Here is a 25,052-nt window from a genome sequence, read left to right on the forward strand (position 1 = left end):
GGAAAAAAGGGTATAACGCATATACAAAGGTTTTCCTGGCCATCATCTTTCTATCAGAAAAAATTACAAGAGCTGGTGACTTTGGTTTCCTTGACAGGGCATCAACTATACTGCATGTACTTCCTGGTCTGTACATGACTCGGAAATCAAATTGGGCAAAAAGGCCTTTCTTGCCTGTCGGCTATTTCTGCACTCAAAGTTTTGCATGATTTGTAGATTCTTATGATCAGTACGGAATTCGATCTGATGTTTAGCTCCCAGCAAGAGATGTCTCCATTTTATGCAAGACTCTTTTAGAGCTAACAGCTCTTTTACAAGAACCAAATAGTTGGGAACTCAATGTCACTTAGACTGTGGGATAGATAGGCAATCAGGTGCTGAAGACCATCAGATTGTGTCTGCAAAGGTACAGCCCCCAAGGCATTGTCAGTGCGATTGGCTTCAATTATAAAGGTTTGACAAAGGATACGAGCCTTCATGAATGCCCTCTTGAGTGATTGAAATTATTCTTCTGTCGTTTCTATCCAGAGAAAGGGTGTGTTGCTCCTCAATAGTTTAATCAAAGACTTGATACGGAGGGGAACATTGTCTATAAATCGATGAAAGAAATGTGTTAAACCCAGAAATTGCTGAAACGGTTTCACTGTAGCCAGGGACTTCCATTCAGAAAAAGCTGATACCTTATGGGGGTTAATTTCCACCCTTTGGCCTATAGGATGTAACACAGGTAGGACACTGATGGAGAAAGAAAAACACATTTCCCTAATTTAGCCCTTAGATGATTGTCTTGAAGATGCTGTAGAAATTCTGATACATGTTTGAAATGTTCTTGTGGAGTGGTCGAAAAATCAATATATCATCCAAATACACAATAACAGAAATATTCAGCAGATCACAAAAGAACCGATCCATAAATCTCTACTATAAATCTCTGGAATACTGCTGGGATGTTTGCCAATCCAAATGGCATGACACGTTATTCATAAAAGCCAAATGGGGTGAGAAAGGCCGTCTTCCATTCATCTCCTGATTGAATGTGGATCAAGTGATAGGTGCCACGAAAGGTCTAATTTAGTGAACATGTTGGCCTATCTCACAGCTTCCATGATGTCCTTAATGAGCGGGTTAGTGTACTTAGCTTTGATGGTAATCTTGTTCAAGCCTTGGAAATCTAGGCAGACTGTCAACTCTGTTGTTTTCTTCTTAGTATGAAAAAGAGTGATACACCGCCTGGGGACTTGGATTCCTTAAAAATTCCATTCTTTAGATTCTTATCCAAATAATCACATAACACTTTTTGTTTTGTTTTCAGACAGAACGTACATTCTACCAAGCGGTGCAGCAGTTCTTGGTCTATAGCACAATCTTTGTTTCAGTGTGGAGGTAGTTGTTTCTCTTCATCTTAACCGTTTTCTGTAGTCCAATTGAAGGACCAGGGTTATCACGGTATCACACAAAAATACTGTATATAAAAACACTGAATGGTTTAAATTATCGGATTTTGGCTGTACCAAAATTACATACAGCTGAAAATGCCGAACATTTCAACCCTTGTTTGCTATAATGTAATCGGGGGTTGCAGGGGTGTCCCCCATATACGAAAAAAGTTTTCGAGAAAAAAAGGCAACACAAAAAGAAAGAAAAAGACCCTGCAGTACCGGTTCCCATCCACAGAAGTGAAGGGAACTGGCGCTGCAGGGACTCTGTTGCACACAGCGAAGTGTCCTGCCAAAAGGTAAGTAAGGGTGTACGGGAGCAGGGTAAAAAGGCCACATAGTAGTGGGGAGCTTATTTTGAATACGAACATTTAGAAAGCAAGATTTTCCTCTTCGTAATGTTCATATTCGAAATAATCACATACATCCGATTATCACATCTGCAAAAAAGGAGTCTCAGCCACTCTCCCTAATTAATCTTTTAATTACTCTGACAGACCTCTGCAGAACAATGTTAATCTGGTTTCTTCTGGCCATCCGGTCTCATCGGCTAATTGTCTACATTTGGTCACATAGCTTAATTTATCTAGGGACCCTTGAGAAAAGTCAAAAAGCCTCCCTTGGGCAGTATACACTGTCTCTGTTCTAGAGAGCATCTCCATCAAGGTGGGTATGAAGACATCACAAAAGATTGCTTGATGTCACTAAAGAGTTTACCTAAAATAGACTGCTCCCTATCATTTTGGTTAACATATAACATGACTGTCAGTTAGGAAATGATGGGGGGGGTGGGTTGTACTGAATGATTCAGTGGTTACGAAATGCTTTGAATTTTTTACGAGAGACATCAGTTTTCAGCTAGCCCCCACTTGTGGGTGAGTTCCCGGGTATTCCTTCTCGGACTGCTATGGCTTGACGTTGAGACTGATTTTCCAGATGCAGCCAATGGACATCTGCGTTCAATGCCTGCATGGCATCCATAAGACCTTGCGATTGGTCCAATGCGAATTGTGGTAAGGGGTGTCGCAAACTGTCAGAACTACTCCGTGGTCCCAGGCTCTCTCTGGATCTGCGTCCCTTCTTTTTCTCCAAGATATAGGGTCTGTTTTGTGAAAAACCCAGACTGTCCGCTGAGTAAAGAGGAAGACCAAATGGCTTACCCAGTTGTAGATCGGGGGGAAAACCAACAAGGAGGAAAAATTAATGAAGATGATGCAGGACGGCAGACAAACTACAGGTAGTCAAGTTTCAAGCAAGAAAGGAATCAACCGCAACTTGAAGGGACGCAGGATCAGAGTAGGAGCTAGAAAAACGAACGATCGACATGGGAGAACAGCAGGACAAGGACAAGGCAGGAATAAGGATAGGGAGGCAACAGGCAAGTGAAGTACCCGCGGGAAGAAACCAAGTGTCTTAATGGAGTTGCGATGCGATCCTTCCATGAAGTGCTGGTCTCATATCCAAGTCACACGGCAACCATCACGCTGCAATGCGTGAACAACCAGAGTGCTACCAGCACTTTTGTATACAGGTCTAATGACTCCAGTGAAGCCGTGTTCTGACAGTGTGCAACTCTGATACTGAATTTTAGTACATTAAAGGTGGCTGAATTGATATCAATGTTGATGCTGTTTCAGAAATGTCTGCACAAACTTTTTTTTTGTATAGTATACAAGTTGATGTATTCATGTAAATAGAACTGTATAACCCTATGAATATATATATTATATTATTTTATACAAATCTATAATTCTGTGTAACATTCATTGTACATAATGAAACAAAATATTGTTATCCAACAATATCGAACAACACTATATCCCATACTTCTGAAGCACATGTTTTTAACAAAAAAAACAGGCATTTTAAGTCTGCCTGCCTTTTAATCACAGGCAGATGACATTTTCATTTGTTTTACAGTCCAAAGACCAGGTAATCTAACTTGTGCACCAGAGATAAGACTTGAGCAAATGCTTAGATAATTTGGAATGGAGTAAACAGGTTTTGTCACAATTCGTATTATCTATCTGCACTAGGCCAAAAATGAATTATGATTATATTGTATTATGCTTGGTGCATAACCTAAAAAAAAAGATTTATTTAGCTACATACATTGTTTCTGTTACACAGTGAGCTTAGTAACAATCAGCTTCATTGTTCCCTTTTGAAAACATTTTCTGATAATCCATATTGCGGCTAAGCTAGTTTGCTTTATTCATTTGCACCATTTTGTATTTTGTTTGCATCGTTATGATAATTTGGCCTGACCTCTATGGAAAAATGAAAAAGCTGTCAGCATTTCTGCTTTATTGGTTTGATCGTTATGTTGAAAAAGTTATGGCTATACATTGTCCACATTGAGGTCCTGATTCATGGATTACTTGCGCCAAAAAAAACGGGATTTGTGCGCCATTCTGCCCGCAAATCCCCATTTGTTAAACAGGGATTGCGGGCAGAGTGGCGCACAAGTCCAGTTTTTTTCGGCGCAAATAATCCATGAATCAGGGCATATCTGTCTTGTTGCATATCTTCAGTCATATTTTATTTAGCACCACTATCAAAGTTCAGAAGAATGGTCTATACATCTGCCCCATGTTTACTGTCCTGTAGGCCAAATTTCCAGTCCTCACATACTCCTTCTCCGGTCACATAGTGCATTAAGTTTGACTTATTTCACATTAGCAACAACTCTTGTATGGCAACATACGTCATGCCCTGCCAATAGAGTCTTTCTCCATATGCAACGATGTCTTCATTCTGGGAGGCATTGCTTTATAATTTGTCTCGATAGTGATGTTATATTTGGTAATGATTTCGAAAGGTTCAGGAAACTGTGCCCATTCATTATTTGAAATACTCAGCCACCATCATCCTCCCTCTTCCTCTTAGAAATGTGTATTACATCTAAGGTTCGGGCCACCAGAGGACCTACGAATGCTTTGTTAAAGGCAGGGCCTTAGTTACAAAAATGTTTTCGATGGGACGTTCCAATGTTAAAACAGGCTCTTAATCAATGTTGTCACTACAATGACTGAAGGCAAACGCAGAGCTGCCTGCCTTCTTGGCAATGCCAACCTACTTAGTGACCTGGAACTGCCCCAGGAACGACTCCCTGTTTCTCTTCATTCACATAATGAAACATTGGCAAACAATATAAGCATGTGTCTGTTAATGACACATACGAACATAAGCATGTGTCTGTTAATGACACGTACGAAACGCATGTCATTGTATGATGTTATATGTTTTCAGGAATCTGGCTATGTGTTGATATTTACGTGCTGGATGAAATTATTGTTATGCCATTTTTACACTTTACTCGAACGTATATAGTAACACACATATATGTTTTTCTTTTCTATGACATATACAATCTTTAAAAGGTTTACACCATAACCATCTATGTTTGTTTGTGTACTTAACATCAACATTGATCTGAGCACTATATGTATAGAAATAATCTTACCTCTTGATTGTAAGCCATGACCACAAACCTCCTGGGCACCTGCTATGCCCTGTCGCACCGAATCCGGAACCAGCACGCACTGATTCCATTTATGTGTCTTCCACCTGAAATTGATAATGTTTTAAGATTAGATTCACAATGTAAGGTTAGTTACACAGTTAATTTCAATACATGTTATAAATGTATTCATTTCAGAATGTGTTTCTTTTTATGTTACCAAATGGCAACATGGCATCACAGCGAAGGAAGGCAATTCCAATTACCCTGGAAGCAGCCCGACACATGCTCGAAACACAAAGGAAATACTTAGGCAATTCTCTCTGTGAATGAACCGTGTCTTCCAAAAGTGTGCAGCATTAATTTGCAGAATAACCGCGATTCACATTTAGTAGTGTGTGTTTCTACTGCATCCAGATATGCGTTCCCAAACATTCACTGATAAAGGAACAGGCAAGCCTTAGTGGTCCAGGAGGGTAACGTGCCTCCTGAAATAATCCATGTGACATGGGTGTAATGATATGGGGCCGGATTAAAACACTTTGCGAAAGAGCAAGTACAATCTGCAAAGTACTGGCACCAGGGCAAGTTGCCCTAGTCCAATACATATTTTCTGGCAGTGCATTCATCCCTTATTAATGTGACAAACATTGGCATGGTGCAAAAAGGCATCGGATTATGCATTGAATTATGACATGTATTGTTCTATGGCGAATGCTAATCGAATGCAAAACTGCTCATACAGTGGTTCACAGGTCGTGTACTATGTGTAGCATAGGCCGTATGTGCTTATGGAATGCAGCAACACAATGGGCACTGTTGCGTAGCAATTATAGTTGTGTACGCATGCGCGAGCAGCATCGAGGCTCGCGCATGTGCTGATTGCATTAAAGGCGGTGCGTCGGCAGTTCGCGCCGGCGACCGGAGCAGACACACATCTCCGGCGTCTTCTCTATGGGTGCCTGCCTGCATGCGTGAGTGTGTGTGCATGTGAGGCCCCAACACGCCCTGAGGCCCATAACACTGGCGACGAGGGGGGACACAGAGCCGTCCTCCTCTCCGAAGACATCGGAGTGAAGGAACGTTACTGCGTGTGGATCGATCGGATGCATACGGACCTGCACGCACGGCCGGCGGCCATTTTCTTACTCTACTCTACACGCAGATTGCAGTGGTTGCGGCCCGAGAGGGTGCTTGTGCGCCATCTGCCTCCTGCACTACTCCAGAGCAATTTTTGGAACCACCACAGCCCAGACACCACAGGGTTGTGGTAAGAACAAGAAGGAGAGTGTGAAAGCACTCTGAAGTTGACCAGATACCTCGACTCCTACCAGACAAGGATCACTGTGAGTACACAATGGGGGAAGAAGGAGAGGAAGAAGAAAATGCTGTCGCCCCAATACCTCGCAGAATGCACAGTACGCTAGCCCCATGCCTGAATTTGATACCACAGGCCCCCCATCTAAGCTAGGACCAAAGTGGATCACATGGGTCAAAAAGCTGGAAATATTTTTTAGAGCCTCGGGGGAAACGGAAGATGAGGCGAAGATTGCCATCATGGTCTATTCTGCAGGGACTGAGGTTCAACGCATATATGACACTCTCAACATTCCAGCAGCGAATTATGATGCGGTCAAGCAAGCTTTCCGTGACCACTTCCTTCCTATGGCGAACGTTGACTTTGACAGGTTTGTCATGGGCGCTGAGAAACAATTGGAAGAGGAATCATTAGACCAGTTTTGCGCTCATCTGAGACACCTAGCGAGCTCCTGTAGATGGGTTAACGAGGAAGAAATGGTTCGCAACCAACTTCTGCAAGGTTGCTGTTCAGGGAAACTGAGGAGACAAGTGCTAAGAGAACCTGGACTGACTCTGCAGAAAATTCTGGACATGGGGAGAGCGTACGAACTGGCGGAGGCAAGAGGGGCGAAAATGGACGCTGCTACACGCTCCAGGAAGGAGGAAGAGGCATATGCAATAGGACGTTCAGCCATGGGGAAGGCGAGATGGACACCAAGGAGTAGCGAAGGGCCCACAACGCAAGGGAATGTCTGATCGTGTTCATACTGTGGGTACGATCTGCCACATGCGGGAGAGTGCCTTGCAAAGTCAAGGACCTGTGGTCGATGCGGCACACCGGGACACTATGCGAGAATGTGCAGGGCAACGACACCAGTAACAGTTTTGAGAGGACCAGAGAGAAGTGGTAGGAGTGTCGCTGGGAGAGTAAGGGGTGTGTCCTCTGTCGAACAAGGAATGCAAGATCTCAATATCGCGGAAGAGGAGGAGGAAGATGAAGAAATATTTTTCATCTCAAGCATTGCGCAAGGCCCTGGGGACCATCGACAACCCAGATGCACCGTCAACATTAGCGAGATGCCAACTTCGGTCCTCATAGATACTGAGGCGTCTGTCTGCGTACTCGCAACCAAACATTACAATGCTCTTCCCGGTCCACCAAGGCTGACGAATTCCACAGCGCGAATTTACACATTCGGAGGGGATACACCTCTCCCCATCCAAGGAGTATTCGTGGCCCCAGTCTCTCATGGTCAAAACAAAATAAAGGCAAGGTTTTTCGTCACCAGCGTAAACCCACACTCCCTCCTAAGCTGTGCCGCGTCAGAAGCGCTAAACATTGGACACTTCACTCTTGCTGTGTACTTCACCGATTTGGACCGCCTACTACAGCGCTTTGAGAAGAGCTTCACTGGTATTGGAAAACTCAAGGCTGAGCCCATACGGCTGCACATAGATGAGTCCGTGAGGCCGACAGCGCTTAAACATCGCCGTATCCCTTTTCATCTAAGGGAACAAGTTGTGAAAGAGCTACAGTCACTGGTGGACAAGGACATTATCGAAAGGGTAGTTGGACCCACACCCTGGGTCTCCCCAATTGTGGTGGCCCCGAAGCCGAAACAACCAGGGGCAGTACGCATCTGCGTAGATATGAGGCTGCCTAATGTGGCGATCAAACGAGAACGCCATCTCACACCGACCCTAGATGACATTGTCATAGAGCTCCAGGTAGCTAGGGTTTTCTCGAAGCTAGACCTAAGATCAGGTTACCACCAGTTGGAGCTCCACCCCGAGTCTAGATACATTACTACCTTTACGACTCATGAGGGGTTGTATCAATACAAAAGACTTCGTTTCGGGATCTCGTCCGCAGCAGAGGTCTTTCAGAATGCTATCAGGGGGGCACTGTCAGGACTCAAAGGGGTCATCAACATGTTAGATGACATCCTAGTTTTTGCGAAGTCCGAAACCGAACACTTGAAGCGCCTAGAGAACACCCTTGAGAGACCGTGCAGTGTCGGTTTAACCCTACACAAAGAAAAATGCGAATTTTTGAAGGACAAGCTTGAATTTTTTGGATTTATATTTCATGCTGGAGGAATTTCCCCACATCCGGAGAAGGTAAAAGACATCCGAGATGCATCCCCACCAGCGTCCCCAGCCGAAGTAAGAAGCTTCCTAGGGATGGTCAATTATTGTGGCCGCTTTTTCCGAGATCTAGCCTCCCTATCAGAACCACTGAGGGCGCTCACCAGAAATGATGTGGCGTGGACATGGACAGGGAAGGAACAAAGAGCGTTCACCGCCATCAAACATGCCCTGTCGGAGCAAGAGACAATGGCCTACTTCCACCCCGGTCGTGAGTCGGAGATCGTAGTTGATGCTAGCCCAGTGGGGTTGGGAGCAGTCCTCATGCAAGCAGACCAGCAAGGGACCATGAGGCCCATCGCCTATGCCAGCAAAGCCCTGACCGATACGGAGAGGCGTTACTCCCAAATAGAGCGAGAAGCCTTGACCATACTATGGGGGTGTAAACATTTTAGAATCTATATTCTAGGGAAGCCAGTCGTTGTGGTGACTGACCACAAACCCCTCATCCCGATATTGTCTGGAACGTCGTCCAAACCGCCTCCGCGCATAGAAAGGTGGATGTTGGCCCTCATGGAATATGGGGTCAAATTACTATATCGACCAGGGACACACAACCCGGCGGACTACCTATCGCGCCATCCGGGCACCGGGAGGCTCAGGGACTCACTAGAGGTGGCGGACTGCGTGGAAGCCGTACATCTAGTAGTTGAGGCAGCACTGCCTGTTGCCCTGACGCATCAGGAAATCGGGGATGAATCCAATAGCGATGAAGCATTCCGAAAGATAAAAGGTGCGGTGGACACAGGAGAATGGCGGGAGGTCCTCCTAGACAACTCCCGAAGGACTGCGGAAGCACAAAGAGATCTACAGGCACTCTGGAAGACACGCCATGAATTGTCGGTGGCGGACGATGGAATACTGCTAAGAGGGCACCAGATCGTGATACCAGGGGCGTTAGTTGAGAAAGTCCTACAGCTAGCCCACAAGGGACATCAAGGAATGGCCAAGATGAAAGCTCGTCTCAGGTTGAAAGTTTGGTTTCCGGATCTGGAAGGAAGGGTGGAGAAATTTGTGAAGGCCTGCATCCCATGTCAAGCCGCAAGCCCTGTGGAGAGAGCGCCACCCATTCAGGCCATGGAGAGGAGTGACCGCCCATGGGGGACAGTGCACGCGGACTTCGGATCCACGGGCCGAGGTTTATACTTTCTGGTGGTGACCGACCAGTGGTCACGATACCCAGAGGTGGAGTTGGTCGAATCCACATCCAGTGACCACACCATTCTGGCCATGGACAAAATATTCGCCACACATGGATTCCCTCTGGAAACTTGCTCGGCAAATCGGTCACCGATTCAGGGCCAGCGTTTTGTTCAATACTGTGAGGACAATCGGTCACCGTTTCAGGGCCAGCGTTTTGCTCAATACTGTGAGGACAGGGGAATAAAGCATCGCAAAATAACCCCACTATGGCCGAGAGCAAATGGCGAGGTGGAGCGATTTATGCGAACGCTCAACAAAGTATACCGCATATCGGTGAATGGGGGAGAAGATCTCCGGCGAAATCTGGTCGAGTTTCTCAGAGAGTATCGCACGACCCCACATCAGTCCACCGGAGTCGCCCCCGGAGAAGCCCTTTTCAAAAGAATACCAAGAGGTCTACTACCCGAAGTAGAAGGAAGACCACCAGGAGAGATCGACAACCGCAACGTGCGCACAGAGAGGGCCACTCTGAATGAGAAGGAGACTACACGGCGAAGACTACCTGCGAGGGCGATCGCAATAGGTGACACCGTGCTGGTGCGCAACAGGAAGCCAGATGGGAAGTTATCACTGCCGTATGAACCACAACCACTGGGCGTGACCCACGTCAAAGGGTCGATGGTCACGGCTGCCAAAGCAAGAGGGACTGTTACCAGAAATATTTTGTTCTTCAAGCGCATAGAACTGGATGACCCCGACCCGAATACTGGAGTGCCGGTGGAAAACGATGGGCCTCCAGAAGCTCCGGTGGCACCCGAGGACCCCGACGCAGGAGCACGCAGGTACCCGAGCCGGGCGGGGCGCAAGCCACCGCTGAGGTTCAAAGACTTCATTATGGACCCTACCTCGTAACTAAGGGCACACTTACCGTGAAAGTTATGAGGGACCCTGTTGGTTCCCATGTTTGATAATGTTAATTTTGTTTTGGGGGAAAAGGAGGGATGTTGCGTAGCAATTATAGTTGTGTACGCATGCGCGAGCACCATCGAGGCTCGCGCATGCGCTGATTGCATTAAAGGCGTCTTCTCTATGGGTGCCTGCCTGCATGCGTGAGTGTGTGCCCGTGTGAGGCCCCAACACCCCCTGAGGCCCATAACAGGCACTCCCTTTGCCCTAGTGTCACTCAGGATCAGTATGCACCCATTATGCTTTAAGAAGTCTGGCTATCGAGCAGAAGTGCTCGTGGAAACCTGCATAGCTCCGTGTTTACTAAATCGGTACGACACTAGCTCTGATCTTTGAGTCTGACTGGAGAGGTCCGAGTGGTTGCATTTCTCTTTTCCCATCAGTGAGAGATCCCATCCACCGTTAGCCAAATCATGAAGAGAATGTAGCTGTATTTTATGTTGTCAATGTTCCAAATGACTAGTCTTCTGTTGTGCTCCCAAACATTTCTGACACATTTAGTGATTGGCAGCCTCTATGTAAACACGTGTATCCGCCTGATCATTTTGGGAAGCGTTACACTAACACTGAAAACCCACCAACGCTGTGTGTGTACGCATCACCATTGCACACGCGTCCACAGTTGCACTCGCATCATTTCAGACTGCATTGGAGCCAGCGCTAATGCAGCTGTGCATGTGCGAACTGGGGTGGCATATGCACGTGCCATAGGTGCGCACTGGACTGATCCAAGTGCACGTTGGAGCAGCTGTATGAATGGCTCTGCCTCTAGGCTTTCAGGTTATGCCCAGGTGAGTGAATGGCTTAATAGGACCCAAAGATCTAAAACAAGGGGAACTAATGCCCCCCTTGAGGACATCTTGCCCCAGAGTAACACGCTGACCTCTCCTCCCCACCAATCACCGAGGTGAATTATCCGGCTTTCTGCAAATGCACTCAGCATTAAAGAGACTGGAGAAAGCCATCGAAACTGCGTCATTAAATCGATTTCCAAGAGTAGCACTACTGCCAGAGAAAATAGTCACCCAGTCTCTCCTGACACAGTGCGCACCCTGCAATTCAACCTTCAAATTAGTAATTTGAACTGTCACAATTTCAAGAATGTTTTACTCCGGCAGACTGCAATTTGACTGGTTTTCCTTTGATTACTGCAATCTTGCGATCAATGTTTCGTGATGCGCAAAGGGAGCTGTCACAGCAGAGTGCCAGGGTGTTCCAGGCGGTGGGGAGCTATATATCCTATACACTGCAAGCAAGGTGACGACGATGAAAAACAGGGGCGCGGGCACCACACGTGCTGAAAATATGATTAAACATCTCCACGAACCTTTCCCTTTAACCTGAATTCGTTTTCCTCTGACGCAGTTTGTAAGCTTTGATAAGAGCTCAGTCTCCGAGTAAACACTTTGACATTGACATTCTTAAAGAGATAGAACGTATGTTTTATTTTTTTATTTTTAGCAGACCTATTTAATTCTGAACATAACAAATGATTATATTAAGGTGAGAGGGTAACCAATAACAGTGAGCTTATATTAACAAAATGACCTTCTCTCATTGGCATGGTTGAGCCCCAGGGAATGAGGCAAATGTATGGCTCGTGCATATTTTTAGATTCGACAATGCAGGTGCATTTGGCATGTGTTTGCAGGGGTTCACGTACACGCTGCGCACCCAGGATGGCCATTGGGGGTGCTGGTTAAGAATGTCCCAGGGTGCAATTTCAAATTTAAATTTCTAACCTCCCATACATGTCCACCGGAGCCCTTCCAAGTGTGGGCTGAATCCACACGTGCTAGCGGGGACAGCACAGCAGGGTCAGCAGCAGCACATGTGACAGCAGGACGGCTTGCAATGTGATGTCATTTGCTGTTCCTAACTGGAGCACTTAAGCTGCTCTTGGAATGGCTTCCTTTTCCATCAATGCAATCACCTTCAACTGGATTCATCTGCAATCACATGGAATCACCTGCAACGCGGCATTTCATGAGCCAGATTACAGAAACTTTGCTTTGGTGCAAGTGGAGTTGTACAGGCTATTAACACTCTGGATCAATTGTCTTAGTGCAAAAAATATCTACTTGTGTATGCATTTTTGCATACACTTTGCTGTGCTTCACAAAGTCAGGAAAATCACACGTTTGTACTGTTCTGGGGCAATATTCCCCTCTGTAATCTTGTCTCAGTGCAGTTGAAGCCTGTGAGAGGCCTCCTGGAGAATCATGTTTATAGTTATAATTGCAGCTGACACACCCCAAACTCGTGCCTCCAGTGGTGCAATTTGTATGTGTCGTGCACAGAAGTCTCAGAGTGAGTATGGCATGGACACATTTCCCTCAAAGATTTGTCTGGGCAAAAAGTAGCCAGATTTTCTAAACTGAATGTGTATACGCAAATTGGTCACTTCTTTTGTGAATTGACCCTAAATTCGTGTTCCACTTTGCCAAACCATGTGTTAAGCTTGAATGTGAAACACAAGTCTTGAACTTAAGGCATAAGTTAACATCAAAAATTCAAGGTCCAGAGTTTGAACATTGTTAACACTGTAACTAAAGTAATGTTATTAGTCTGAGCATCAATTGGCAGAATCTTAGGTCACTGTACCTGTATGTTGGGCAAAACACAAAGTTTTCACAGTCTCTTTCCTCATATAAAGTGTCTGGACATTGCTGTCCACCGTTTTCAGAATGTTCCATGATTATCCGGTAACGGGATTGTTTAACGGAGGTCACATTCTCTGAAAGAAAGAATGGGAATATTTGAAAACTTACTTGTCAAAAACAGTCAGTATCTGTTAGGCTTGCTCATACATTTGGCCAGTATAGTATACATAATAATAATCATAACAACAATAATAATAATAATAATAATAATAATAATAATAATAATAATGATAATAATAATAATAATGATAATAAAATAATAACAATGTTGTGACTCATATGAAGACCATGGAAAAATAAAAGGGTGAATTTGAGTTGGCCTTGCCGGAATTACAACTTGAGACCTGCAGATCGCAAATAAATCTCAACAGCAAGCGCTTAACCTTCTTAGCTTTATTAATACTAATAATAATAATCATGATAATAATAATTATTATTAATATTGTGTAGGCTTCTGGTCACGTGACCAAGCCCTGTCACACATTTGCTTGGCCCAATACTAGTTTTCGTGCCTTCCAAGCCTTTACTTAAAGACTTTAGACGAGCTGCAGACAGACAGCATTGAGTCGGCACTACTCACATGATCAGGCTTTGCCACTTTTTTGCCAGCTTTCACGCCTTCCTGTCATCTACATAAGGATTGTAGGCCAGCTCCGGGTGGAGAGCATTGAGTAGGCTGCTGGTCACGTGACCTGGACCCCCCACTCAGTTGATCCACCCATCACCAGCTGTTGTGCCTTCCTCGCATCTACATAAGGACTGTAGGCCAGCACCAGGCAGACAGCATTGAGAAAGCTGTTGATCAAAAGATCAGGCCCTGCCAATAAGTTGCTCTGCCCGCCACCATTTTCTGCGCATTTCAGGCCTCCAATTAAGGATTCTTGGGCAGCTCCAGGTAGACAGCATTGGGTAGGCTCCCGGTCACGTGACCAGGCCCTGCCACTCAGTTGCTTCGGCACCGCCTATTTCACGAGTCCTAAATAGGCGTCCTCATTGCATGTGCCCTCGGTAAAGGACAGACACAGACAAATGCCTCACTTGTTTGTCCCTGTTTAGGCCTGATAGGGCCAACGGCCCGACCGACTATCCTACATTTCCCCTACAAACCAGTCGCTGCTACTCACCAAAAGACATCACCATGTGTCTCCTCCCTCCATAGCCCATCCCCACTCCTACTACTGTCATATGGCCAAGTGCCCTGGCAGACCGGACAAGCTACTGTAGCAAACCTAATCCATATCGGCCATACCCCAATCCAATACCCACAGACCACAAGCACATTACCTCTCATGTTAATCAATGCTCGCTTAGTAGTCACTCACCCTGCAGAGATCGCTGACCTCATCTCCTACAACAACCTTAATGCCTTGTTCATCACTGAAACATGGTTTACCCCATCCTCCCACCATGTTTTCACCGTCCTCTTTATCCAAGATTACCACATCCAACATACCTACTGGCCTGGAGTGGTAATCAACCCCAGCAGCGATTGGCCATCTACATCACCTCCTCTCTCATAACAAGTTTGTTTGAATAACTCACCTGCCAGTACCCTTTATCGCACAAGGAATCCATCACCTTCCAAATCATCTGTAGACCACCTCACAGGAGTGACTATCATTGTCAACATCTCCAACATACTCTCCTCTGCCAAATTACCACATTCTAATATTGTCTTTCTCAGAGATTTTAACATCCTCAAGACCCCATCCCACTGGACTGGTCTGAACACACTGCCATATCACTATTGCTCACCCACTCGACTATGGACCACAACGGCCAAGCTAAAAAAAAATAAAAAACACCCAATGCCACTCATTAAAAAGCTTCCCGGTCAATGAACTAGAAGCAAACTTTGCTGACTTACCCATCACATAGAAAACCTCATGCCTCCTAGAATTATTCAAAACCTCTGCTATGAAACTGTTGGACACCCATGCCCCCCCCCCTAAAAATGAGACGGGCTAAAACCACACAATCCAACCCTTGGTACACCCCTGTGCTCATGTCCAACAACACTCAATCATAGTCCTAGAGAAATAGTGGTGCAAAAACCGTAAACCTGGATACCTGACCAACATCAAATCGCTCATCACCAACATTAGGATTCTGAATACCAAGGCCTCCACCATTGTGATAGCCTCTAAAAGGAGAAAATCACTCTTTAAAGTAGAAAACCATTGTACCAAACCCTCACCCGACCCCCAGGTGCCTGAACTCATGAAACACATGAAATATGTGACCAAATCAACACGTTTTATCAAAATAATTGACAAATTCTGAGAGAATATTGAATCAACCTCTCACAGCGTGAGCGACTCCTGTACCTTGGCATGCTCAATTCCCCTCTGGAGTGAATTCTCGGCTCTCTCCCGGGATCTCCTAGAAACTATTGCTTCCTGCAAGCCTATTTCTTACTCTGACAATATAATCGCAGCCTCCATCATTAAACAATTGACAGGGCCAAGTACTCTATGTGTTCCTCAGTATCATTAATGCCTCACACACAGAAGGGTCATTCGCCGACACCCTTGAAAAAAACGACGGTAGATCCAGCTGACCTGGCCAACTATCGGCCCATTATGAACCACCCATTTATTAGTAAAATCAGGCCCCTGTGATCTCACACATCGATATGGGAAATGCTCTCCTGACACCTTAACACTAATCATTTTAACATACTAACCCCTAACACCTAACAAACTAAACTAACACAATTAATAGCACATTGATGGGAAAATGCTCTCCTGACACCTTAACACTAATCTTTTTAACACACTAACCCATAACACCTAACAAACTAAGACAATTATTTAATAGCATGGGATAGCTTAGGCTGTAGGCGCATGGTGCAAACTATGGATGCAAACTGGGGATTCAAACTGCAGGCACTTTATTCTGTGGTGCTGATTGGAAAATAAAATGCACACATTAAAACTGTTTCACAGTGTGTATATGAAGGCTGCACAGTGAATTTGCAGAAATCATTCTGCTTAAAACCATCCATTGTGTATGAGCTGGCAGTGCTGGAAATTGGAAGGGAATTGTTTAAATGATCCATTCGGGGCCACTGAGATGAACACCTTACAATGGTGAGAGGGAAGTAGTGCGTGTTAGTCTTCAGGATAATTACAGTTCACAAGACAGGCACACATGTGATTGATGAATGACATCACGTCCAGGGTTAGAATACGGTATACTTTCTGTACAGAGACATACGAAGGGGGACGGCAGAGAGAGAAAGCGAGTGTCCATATTTGACTGGCTTAGAGCCTTGAGACTACAACATAGTTATTTCTGATCTTGTATCTGGCGATCACAAACATGAACATGTGCATTTACAAGCACACCCTTCTTATGGTCTAGCCTACCCACAAATGTACCTAACAGCCATTAGGTTATACTTGCATAATACAAGGAATCAACAAGATCAGCATCACTATTTCCCAACATTGTAACTAAGCATTAAAGAAATTCCCAGCTTTGGGTGCCAAATTAGTGAGCTGTTATTTTCTCTAACATCAACTAACAGTGGATCTTCAAGCCTATTTCCACACGTAATCTTATATGCACGTTTTAATAATGTTAATGTGTGATCACTGGAGTCGGATTCAACCATAAGCAGCATGTCACAGTTTAAATAAATGTTCTTTCAAACAAATATAAAATCAACAGTAGATTTCCAAAGCAGTTTCTGCCAAGTAAAATTCAGTGGCTGATCGCACTCAATGTTTCCATTTCAAAATGTGATGGTCCCATAATTCTTAATGGATTAAAAGCCTGCACCCTAACTGGGCAAAATTATTTCTCATCTGCAGTGATTGTTCATACCACACTGTGTCCAGGCATTCAACATTGAAATCCCCCACAATGATAAAATCTGCACCATGTTCGCCAGCCAATATGCAACAATTTCTGAAATGTCCTTTAAAAAAATGCAGACAAGGAGGACTAACAAACATTAAAATATATATTAATCAGAATGCACATATCAGGGAGAACATTACCCTCCCTTTGATGTTGAAACCTTACTAACAATATGTCTGATTTTTTTGTGTAGAGAAGCCCAAATTGTAATGTATTGCACACAACATTCTTCCAGAGGGACGACCCCTAGATCCTTTAATGGCCAACGATACATATGTGGTAAAACCATCAATAATCAGGAGAAAATGCAACCAGGTTTTTTTAGAAACAGACAACTCCAACCATGCCAAATGAGTAAAAGAACAAATGTGAGAAGCCACGGGTATTCCAACTAGCCAACATTAGATGTTGTTCCTCCCTTCATTATTCCTTAAATCGTGAAGCATTATTGTCATGCAGAGACTTTAAAATGTGGGCCCAGCTATTCATAATATTTGACGTATCACCTGGCGTGTCCCCTGCAAAATAATCCATGTGGCAAGATTGTCCGGCCTAAGGCACAGTGATCCTCAGAGCAACTTGTCAGAAGAATTATTATAATCTGCAATAAACTGACCCAAAGTGACTCCATTCACATTCTTCTCACTACTTGCCCTACTGGATTATAGTGCTCTGCTGTGTGACAACCTCCCTCTGCCCTGAAAAGGCCCTGCATCCTTGATTACTTTGTACCCCATAGATAGTAACAGATTTGCCTCATTCAAAACTGCTACTTTCAACAGATTGGAAAAAATATATAATAGGGCCAGATCAATTCCTGCACACAATCTATTAATATAATGCCAGAGGAGTCTAACGTCCTAAGTTTAGTGATCTCCTTAAAGACAGCTCAAATATGCTGTCTAATAAGCAGGTGCTGAGCACCAACCTTAGTAATCTGCTCCATAAGGAGGGGGTGTCCCCTAACTGGAAAGTGTTGTGAATGTTGATCAGCATGTAACAACCTAGGGTCAGATACCTTTTATTATGTCTCTTTTCTGCTAGTGTCGGATAAGCCTGGCACCAAGGCACTAATCTGCTATTAATGGAACCAGCTTGACTGACATGAGTATCCACCAGTCGGTACAAATATATGGACCAGGTGGTTAAAATTACATCTTGGTGGATCAGGCACCCAAATCTTACATCTTCTCTCTTCTAAAGTCATAAAGGCTGCGGACAAGGGAAACAGTACATTATTGATCAACCCCACCACACTGCCAGAACGTGTGCCAGAACAAGATAAGAAGACCAGATGTGTAAATTGGAGAAGAATGCAGACCATATCAGTAAATGGAGTGAAGAGGTATAACCAATCAAGACTTTCTCAACCATATCTAGAACTTACTCAGTTAGATGACCTCAGGAGGTCTTTTCAAGGGTGGTTGGCATAGGAATGTGTAGAATTAGACAGTCTTTAACATGAGGGTGAAGAGGGTAGGTCATGATTTCACTATTTGTAATTTATAATGAGATAACCTATACATGAGTGTGATTAATTGATTTCTGCCCTTCAGGAGTACAAGGATGAGTAGAGGCTAAAGCAACCTCTCGTCCCCACACACCTCTACAAACCAAGAGCCAGCACAATCATAAAGTTAACCCCGGCACAGTTACGAGATATACCTCCTTTGTTGTAAGATGGGCAAAGGGAAGGCTATGCTCTCAAGAGGAGTGTGAATGTGGTTCAGCAACAACCCAAACAGCAAAGTATAACAGTCCCTAATAAAGGAATTTCCAATCAAGGTTCTATACAAATATATACACTTTAATCAAACACACAATGTACAGTATTATCTTATAATATAACACTCCAAAAACCCACACCTCTATAAAGAACACAGAATATGTATAGATTGGAGATATGGGTAATTTGACAGGGGGAGAAAAGGCTATTAATAACCACAATGCTAAAAAAGTATATGGTCTTGTTTGCAAAAGGGATAAAAGTGACATAACCAGTCTCTAGGGCCCTCAAACTCACCAATTGGGGCAGTTAAAGGTCAATAGCACCTTTTATCAGTTCTTAGTGATTCTGGCAGTGCCAAATCAGACTTATTTGCAGTCTGTGTGAAATTTGAAGATCGGCAGAGTACGAAAACAGCACCAGAGGCTCCTTGTGGCTGAAATACACTGAAAGGTTCTTGAAAAATGGCTCCAAGCAGTTGATTTGTGAAATTCACTAGGCTCCCAGTTGGCCTGGCACTCACGGTGCTGTGAGTCCTAATCCAGGGTCTCATAACAATATCAGATTTTTTCGCATGCTCACAAAAATGAGGGTACACAATTGCAGACATGGTCCTTCAATCTTGACGTCCTGGGTATCACTGTAGCTGGCAAAGAGGCAGGTCTTGCTCCAGCAGCAGGTCACTCCTCGGGTTGCTGTGGGCCCCACTCCAAGGGCAGAGAGACAAGATGGATCTTTGTTCTGGAGCTCCAAAACCTGGGAGTAGATGGCACACAACTGAAGAGGTACTTCAACAGGTGAAGTTGTGGGTACCTCTTTGGCTGGCAGAGAGGCAGGTCTTGCTCCAACAGCAAGTTCACCCCCCAAAGGTCCCTTGGGATGGTTAGGGGACATAGCTCACCTTTCCCTTGGAACACCTGCATCGCCACACAACTGGAGGCCTCTGGAAAGGACTACTCTCCAGGCAGGGTCCAAATGACATCTTCTTCAAGGGTTGGAATTCAAAGGATGATTTATTGATGATTCAGAGAAGTGGTGTGAGAGCCCTTCTTTTAAAGGTAAAAGCCCAAAGGTGATTGGACTAAGTTAGCCTGTCTTACTGGTCCAATCCCTGTTCTTAATAGAAGTTGACTTTGTCCTTCTGACATCACACGTATAGTGCTTTGCTGTAGAGGAAGTGGGGGTCAGGAAGGAGAGAGAGAGGCAGAGAGAAACTAGATGGTGGAAGTCATCCTCCACTGTACAGAGATCTGGCTGCACTAACCCTGGTCCCTTCCATTCTTACTAGGACCAAAGTCCTTCCGAAATGCAGCACTCTGGTGTGAGGCCACTCCCTGTGAATGGGTGTGCATCATTGATGTCTGGGCCCAGGACAGCTTTCTGTTGTGTGGTTGTCCCTGGAGGAGGGAGATCACAGAAGAGGCAGTGACATTCAGGTTCCTGTCTTGTCATTTGGCAGCCTCAGCCTGTCTGGTTAGAATACACATCACTTTCCACAGCTAAACTGTCTCACAGGAACTGAAACATGTGATATCAAACTGGATGTGCTGCAATGATTACAATGAGTGCCATGCACCATGCCTTAACCCTAGCATAGCATATCTTTAGAGTTTACCTTGCTACAAGCATGTGCCTCTTCTGATGATCATAGTTTTCCTACAGAGGTGCGCATATTAAATGCAGCTGCTGCACTGCACAGATGTGGCTGTCAGTGCAGCTGTCAAATGGGCAAGCATCACCTCTGAACCTAATCTGTGTCACTGGTAGGGCAGGCACTGCAAAACTGGATCTGGATGCATCAGGGCACAGATACATATATGCTTGTGACATGGACTCTAAGGGGATTCTGATCAGCAGATTACACTCTCAGAGAGATGGAATTATACACATCTTTTTATTATTTAATAAAGGCCAAAAAATCCAGGGCTTTACACCCTTGCCAGACGGCAATTCGCCACAATGAATATATAGGCTGTTTAAGTCATGTGACAAAGGCAGTAACTATCAAGAAATACTGACATTGGGAAAATACTTTATCACTTGATAATTATTGATAAATACTGTACACATCTTGCATCCCCCTTGCTGTCATTCTTAATCATAGCTTTGTTTCACCAAAACCAGAACTGAAAAGCAGTTCTGTTGCACAGGTCAGATACTCAAGAGTAATATTAGTGTACACTAATGGCCAATATTAAAGACACATATTGCTCTATGACTAAAGGGTTCCAATCCTTTGAAATAAAAGCCCTACATCCTTGAAAAGCAACACCTGATTTAGTGTGCCTTGGTTAGGTGGAGTTTAAAAAGAAATGCATTATGCAACATCTATGTATGTTTAATAAATAACTCGTTTTTGGACAGTATTCGCAAATTAACCTTAGCCTGTTGTACACACTGCAAACCGTTACAGAACCAACAACTGAGTTGCAACAAGATGAAATGCATAAATCTGAGATCAGAACTTTGTTCAAGTTTAGAAATAGGGATCGGAGCATGGCCCTCTTGGTACAGTTTGCATGCTGATTCCAAGGCCATTCTCCTGAATAGTCTGCACTTCCGCATCATGGCCTGCATCTACACCTGATTGGCAGCCCGAAACACTTTAGCCCAATTACAATCAGCCGGCAGGTGAAGCCAGCCTTACGAGCTAAGGCCGTCGACCAAAGGCTGCTGTCTGAGCTGACAGAGCTCTACAGGCGCTAGGTGCCCTTATGCTCCCCGCTTAATCAGCGGTTCACCACAAACTCTTAGGTGAGTCTGTACATCATCTACCCTTCACCAAGTCTATAACCCTTCCAGGAAGGCCATACCTGCCTACGCCACTACAGACTATTTTACTTCTATGTCGCCGCATCACAGTATTTAAGCAAGCATATTAGAAAACTAAGATCACTCTCTAGAATAAACTACATTCCCCGTATGTGACCAACTCCCTGCACGGTTTTTTGTGACCACAACGATATGGAAGCACACTCGCTTCACAACAGTGCTTAACATTTATAGACCATTCTTATTAACTGCACCCTTCTTATTTGATAATCCAGACCATGAAATGCTCACTGTAATATGAATGTATGCCAAAATGTTTATCCAAACTGTAAAAACTCAGCTAGCACTGACTTTTCGCAATCGTGTCTTTGTATATGCCTTTTTAGTCTCCAATATTGTTCCTAGTCTTGCCAGCCCTGTCTCAGTCTCCAATATTGCCAGTCTTGCTAGTCTCGAATATTGTTTCTAGTCTTGCCACAGGAGCAACTTGAAGTTGACCTTGCCCTAATTAATTTCGAAGCAAAAAGCATTCTTTAAACAAACCATACTTGTCCTTTGTAGTACTGCCTTTTGAATGCCAACTACAATGCAATGTTTTCTGAATCTGCTTAGCTAGATCGGCATTAAGCATATTATTATCACTGTATTGCACAAATGTATCCCCCTAGAACCCGATCAACAGTGCCACCACCCCAGTGCACCACACCTCATCCTCGTCTCCATCTCACTCAACACACTCACCAGCAACATGTCCCACATACATATACAACTCCCACCACCACTAGACCACTGTCACACCGCATCTACCACCTCACCAAAACCTCAACACAGCCTCCCCATCACCAAGCTTAATGGACAGGCCCTCCTCCACCTCAGGCTCTGCAGACTCAGAATACACACCAAGCTACACATCACTCACTGCAGCATCCCACCCACTACTTACCTTAGAAACTTCAGACTTAGATCTCATATCTCCACACCATCAACACACACACACCTTTCACACCGCCAATAACATCCCCCGTCCAACGCTCCGCGCCCAAATCCAACCCCTCACATTCACGCAAACATTCACCCACTACACCGCACACCCCTAACACCAGCACTCACACCCAACACCCTCAGCATAGCATACACAAACTATGCCGACGATACCCGAGTCCTCCTCCCCCTCACCGGAGACTATGACCAAGACACAGAAGCTCTCCTCCAGATATATGCCACAATCCAAACCTGGATGGTTATTAATGGTCTTTGCTTAAATGGTGATAAAGCTGTGATCATTATCCTAGCCCCCAAGGAAATTCTATCCAAACTTGACCCTAACTACACTCATGTCACCATTGACAATACTAACATACCTTTCTCCAAATCTGTGAAGACCCGTGGAGTCTCCTAGACTCTACACTCTCAATGACAAGACAGGTCAGCGCCATCTCCTTTGCCTCTGAGCTCACCACCAAACTTATTTATGTCATAAAACCCTTCCTTACCTCCCAGAACTGCCTCTCCATTGCCAGAGCCACTAAAGGAGCTAGACTTGACTACTGCAACGCCCTCCTTGCAGGCACCTCAACAAAAAACATGAACAGGCTCCAAATAGTACAAAACAACGCGCTCCGCACTGCCCTTCACATCCCCAAAACTGACTATGTATCTCAGGCCAAACGCAATGCCCACTGGCTCCCAGTCAAGGAAATAATTAACTTCAAAATCCTCACTCTCACACACAAATGCATCAATCTCGCCGCCCCTTACTACTTATCAGAAACCATAACCAAGAACTACTCCGACCATCCCAAAAGAAGCCACCATGCAAACCAACTCTGCATACCCACCATAAAAAGAGCCAAAGCCGGTGGCATTGGTTTCCCCTACATAGCACCACAGCTTTGGAACGCCCTCCCCAACACACTCAGAGCGGAACCCTCGTTGTACTCCTTTCACAAATCCCTCAAAACCACACTATTCATATAACCCCACTACACACTCCTAGCACCCTAGCTACTCTCGTCCCTCAAAACTTTAAGCTGTATTATAATGCAACCTGTTTGTATTGCAAATTCTATGTAACATAAATATGATCTATAAATGCAAATTACCATGTAACCACTAAGCCTTTCTCTGAAACCAGCAATGTATATCTGTAACAGCGCCACAATGCCATAGGGTTGATGTGTGCTTTAAAAATACAAATAAATAAATAAATGCAGACATAAATAAATAAATAGACATATTCATGGCCACATTGAGCGCGACAATTCTACAGTTTTAAAGGAGAAGTGGAAATGGGTTACAATGTAGAGACCAGTCAAGCAGTAGCCATCAGTGAACAATATGCTACAGAGTTCTTCCTAAGCAAATCACGGTCACATGACTACATCCACAGCATACTGAAATGGTGTACTTCCTATATGGTGAGTCCTACATGTATTGCAATCAAGGTTACTTCAACTTGAAAAGGCCAATGTATGTATGTATTTATTTATTTATTTATTTTTACATTTGTATAGCGCAAAACAGCCCATGAGCATCGTGGCGCTTTGACTTGCAGGGAACTTAGTTACAGGGAGGTACAAAATACAAATTTACATTTTACATATTTTACAGTAGTAGCAAATTAATGCAGTAAGCTAGTTGCAGGTACATTTTCAGGTTTATCAGGAGATGTGGCGAGAAGTCCTATAGGGACTGTGGTGTTGATCAGGCGAACAGTGTGTTTTTCGTGGCTTTGCGGAAGGCAATGAGTGAGGCTTCGTCACAAAGCATCAGAGGAAGGGTGTTCCAGTGTAGTGAGGCAAGGTAGGGGAAACTAGTGCCTCCTGCCCTGGCATTTTTTACCCTGGGCACAGTGAGCATATTTACATAGGGGGATCTGGTTGGCCTCGTAGATGTGGTGGGGTGGATTCTTTGTGAAAGGTAAGCTGGTGCACTTCACTGTACAGAGATCTGGCTGCACTAACCCTGGTCCCTTCCATTCTTACTAGGACCAAAGTCCTTCCGAAATGCAGCACTCTGGTGTGAGGCCACTCCCTGTGAATGGGTGTGCATCATTGATGTCTGGGCCCAGGACAGCTTTCTGTTGTGTGGTTGTCCCTGGAGGAGGGAGTTACCTACCCTCTCAAAGAGATCACAGAAGAGGCAGTGACATTCAGGTTCCTGTCTTGTCATTTGGCAGCCTCAGCCTGTCTGGTTAGAATACACATCACTTTCCACAGCTAAACTGTCTCACAGGAACTGAAACATGTGATATCAAACTGGATGTGCTGCAATGATTACAATGAGTGCCATGCACCATGCCTTAACCCTAGCATAGCATATCTTTAGAGTTTACCTTGCTACAAGCATGTGCCTCTTCTGATGATCATAGTTTTCCTACAGAGGTGCGCATATTAAATGCAGCTGCTGCACTGCACAGATGTGGCTGTCAGTGCAGCTGTCAAATGGGCAAGCATCACCTCTGAACCTAATCTGTGTCACTGGTAGGGCAGGCACTGCAAAACTGGATCTGGATGCATCAGGGCACAGATACATATATGCTTGTGACATGGACTCTAAGGGGATTCTGA

The 25,052-nt window shown here is 44.6% G+C and overlaps 1 protein-coding gene across 1 annotated transcript in view; it reads right to left on the reverse strand.

Annotated features, from left to right (window-relative positions):
• The window catches only part of THSD7B (thrombospondin type 1 domain containing 7B), a 2,969,219-nt gene that overhangs the window by 1,258,568 nt on the left and 1,685,599 nt on the right, over positions 1–25,052 (reverse strand). The window contains exons 11-12 of the mRNA XM_069616536.1: positions 13,060–13,192; positions 4,903–5,006 (exon numbers count right to left, since the gene is read on the reverse strand). Coding sequence (XP_069472637.1) covers positions 4,903–5,006; positions 13,060–13,192 — 237 coding nt within the window. The remainder of the gene's footprint in view (positions 1–4,902; positions 5,007–13,059; positions 13,193–25,052) is intronic.

This window comes from Ambystoma mexicanum, chromosome 9, assembly GCF_040938575.1.
Source record: "Ambystoma mexicanum isolate Mex_15411 chromosome 9, UKY_AmexF1_1, whole genome shotgun sequence".
Classification (NCBI taxonomy): domain Eukaryota; kingdom Metazoa; phylum Chordata; class Amphibia; order Caudata; family Ambystomatidae; genus Ambystoma; species Ambystoma mexicanum.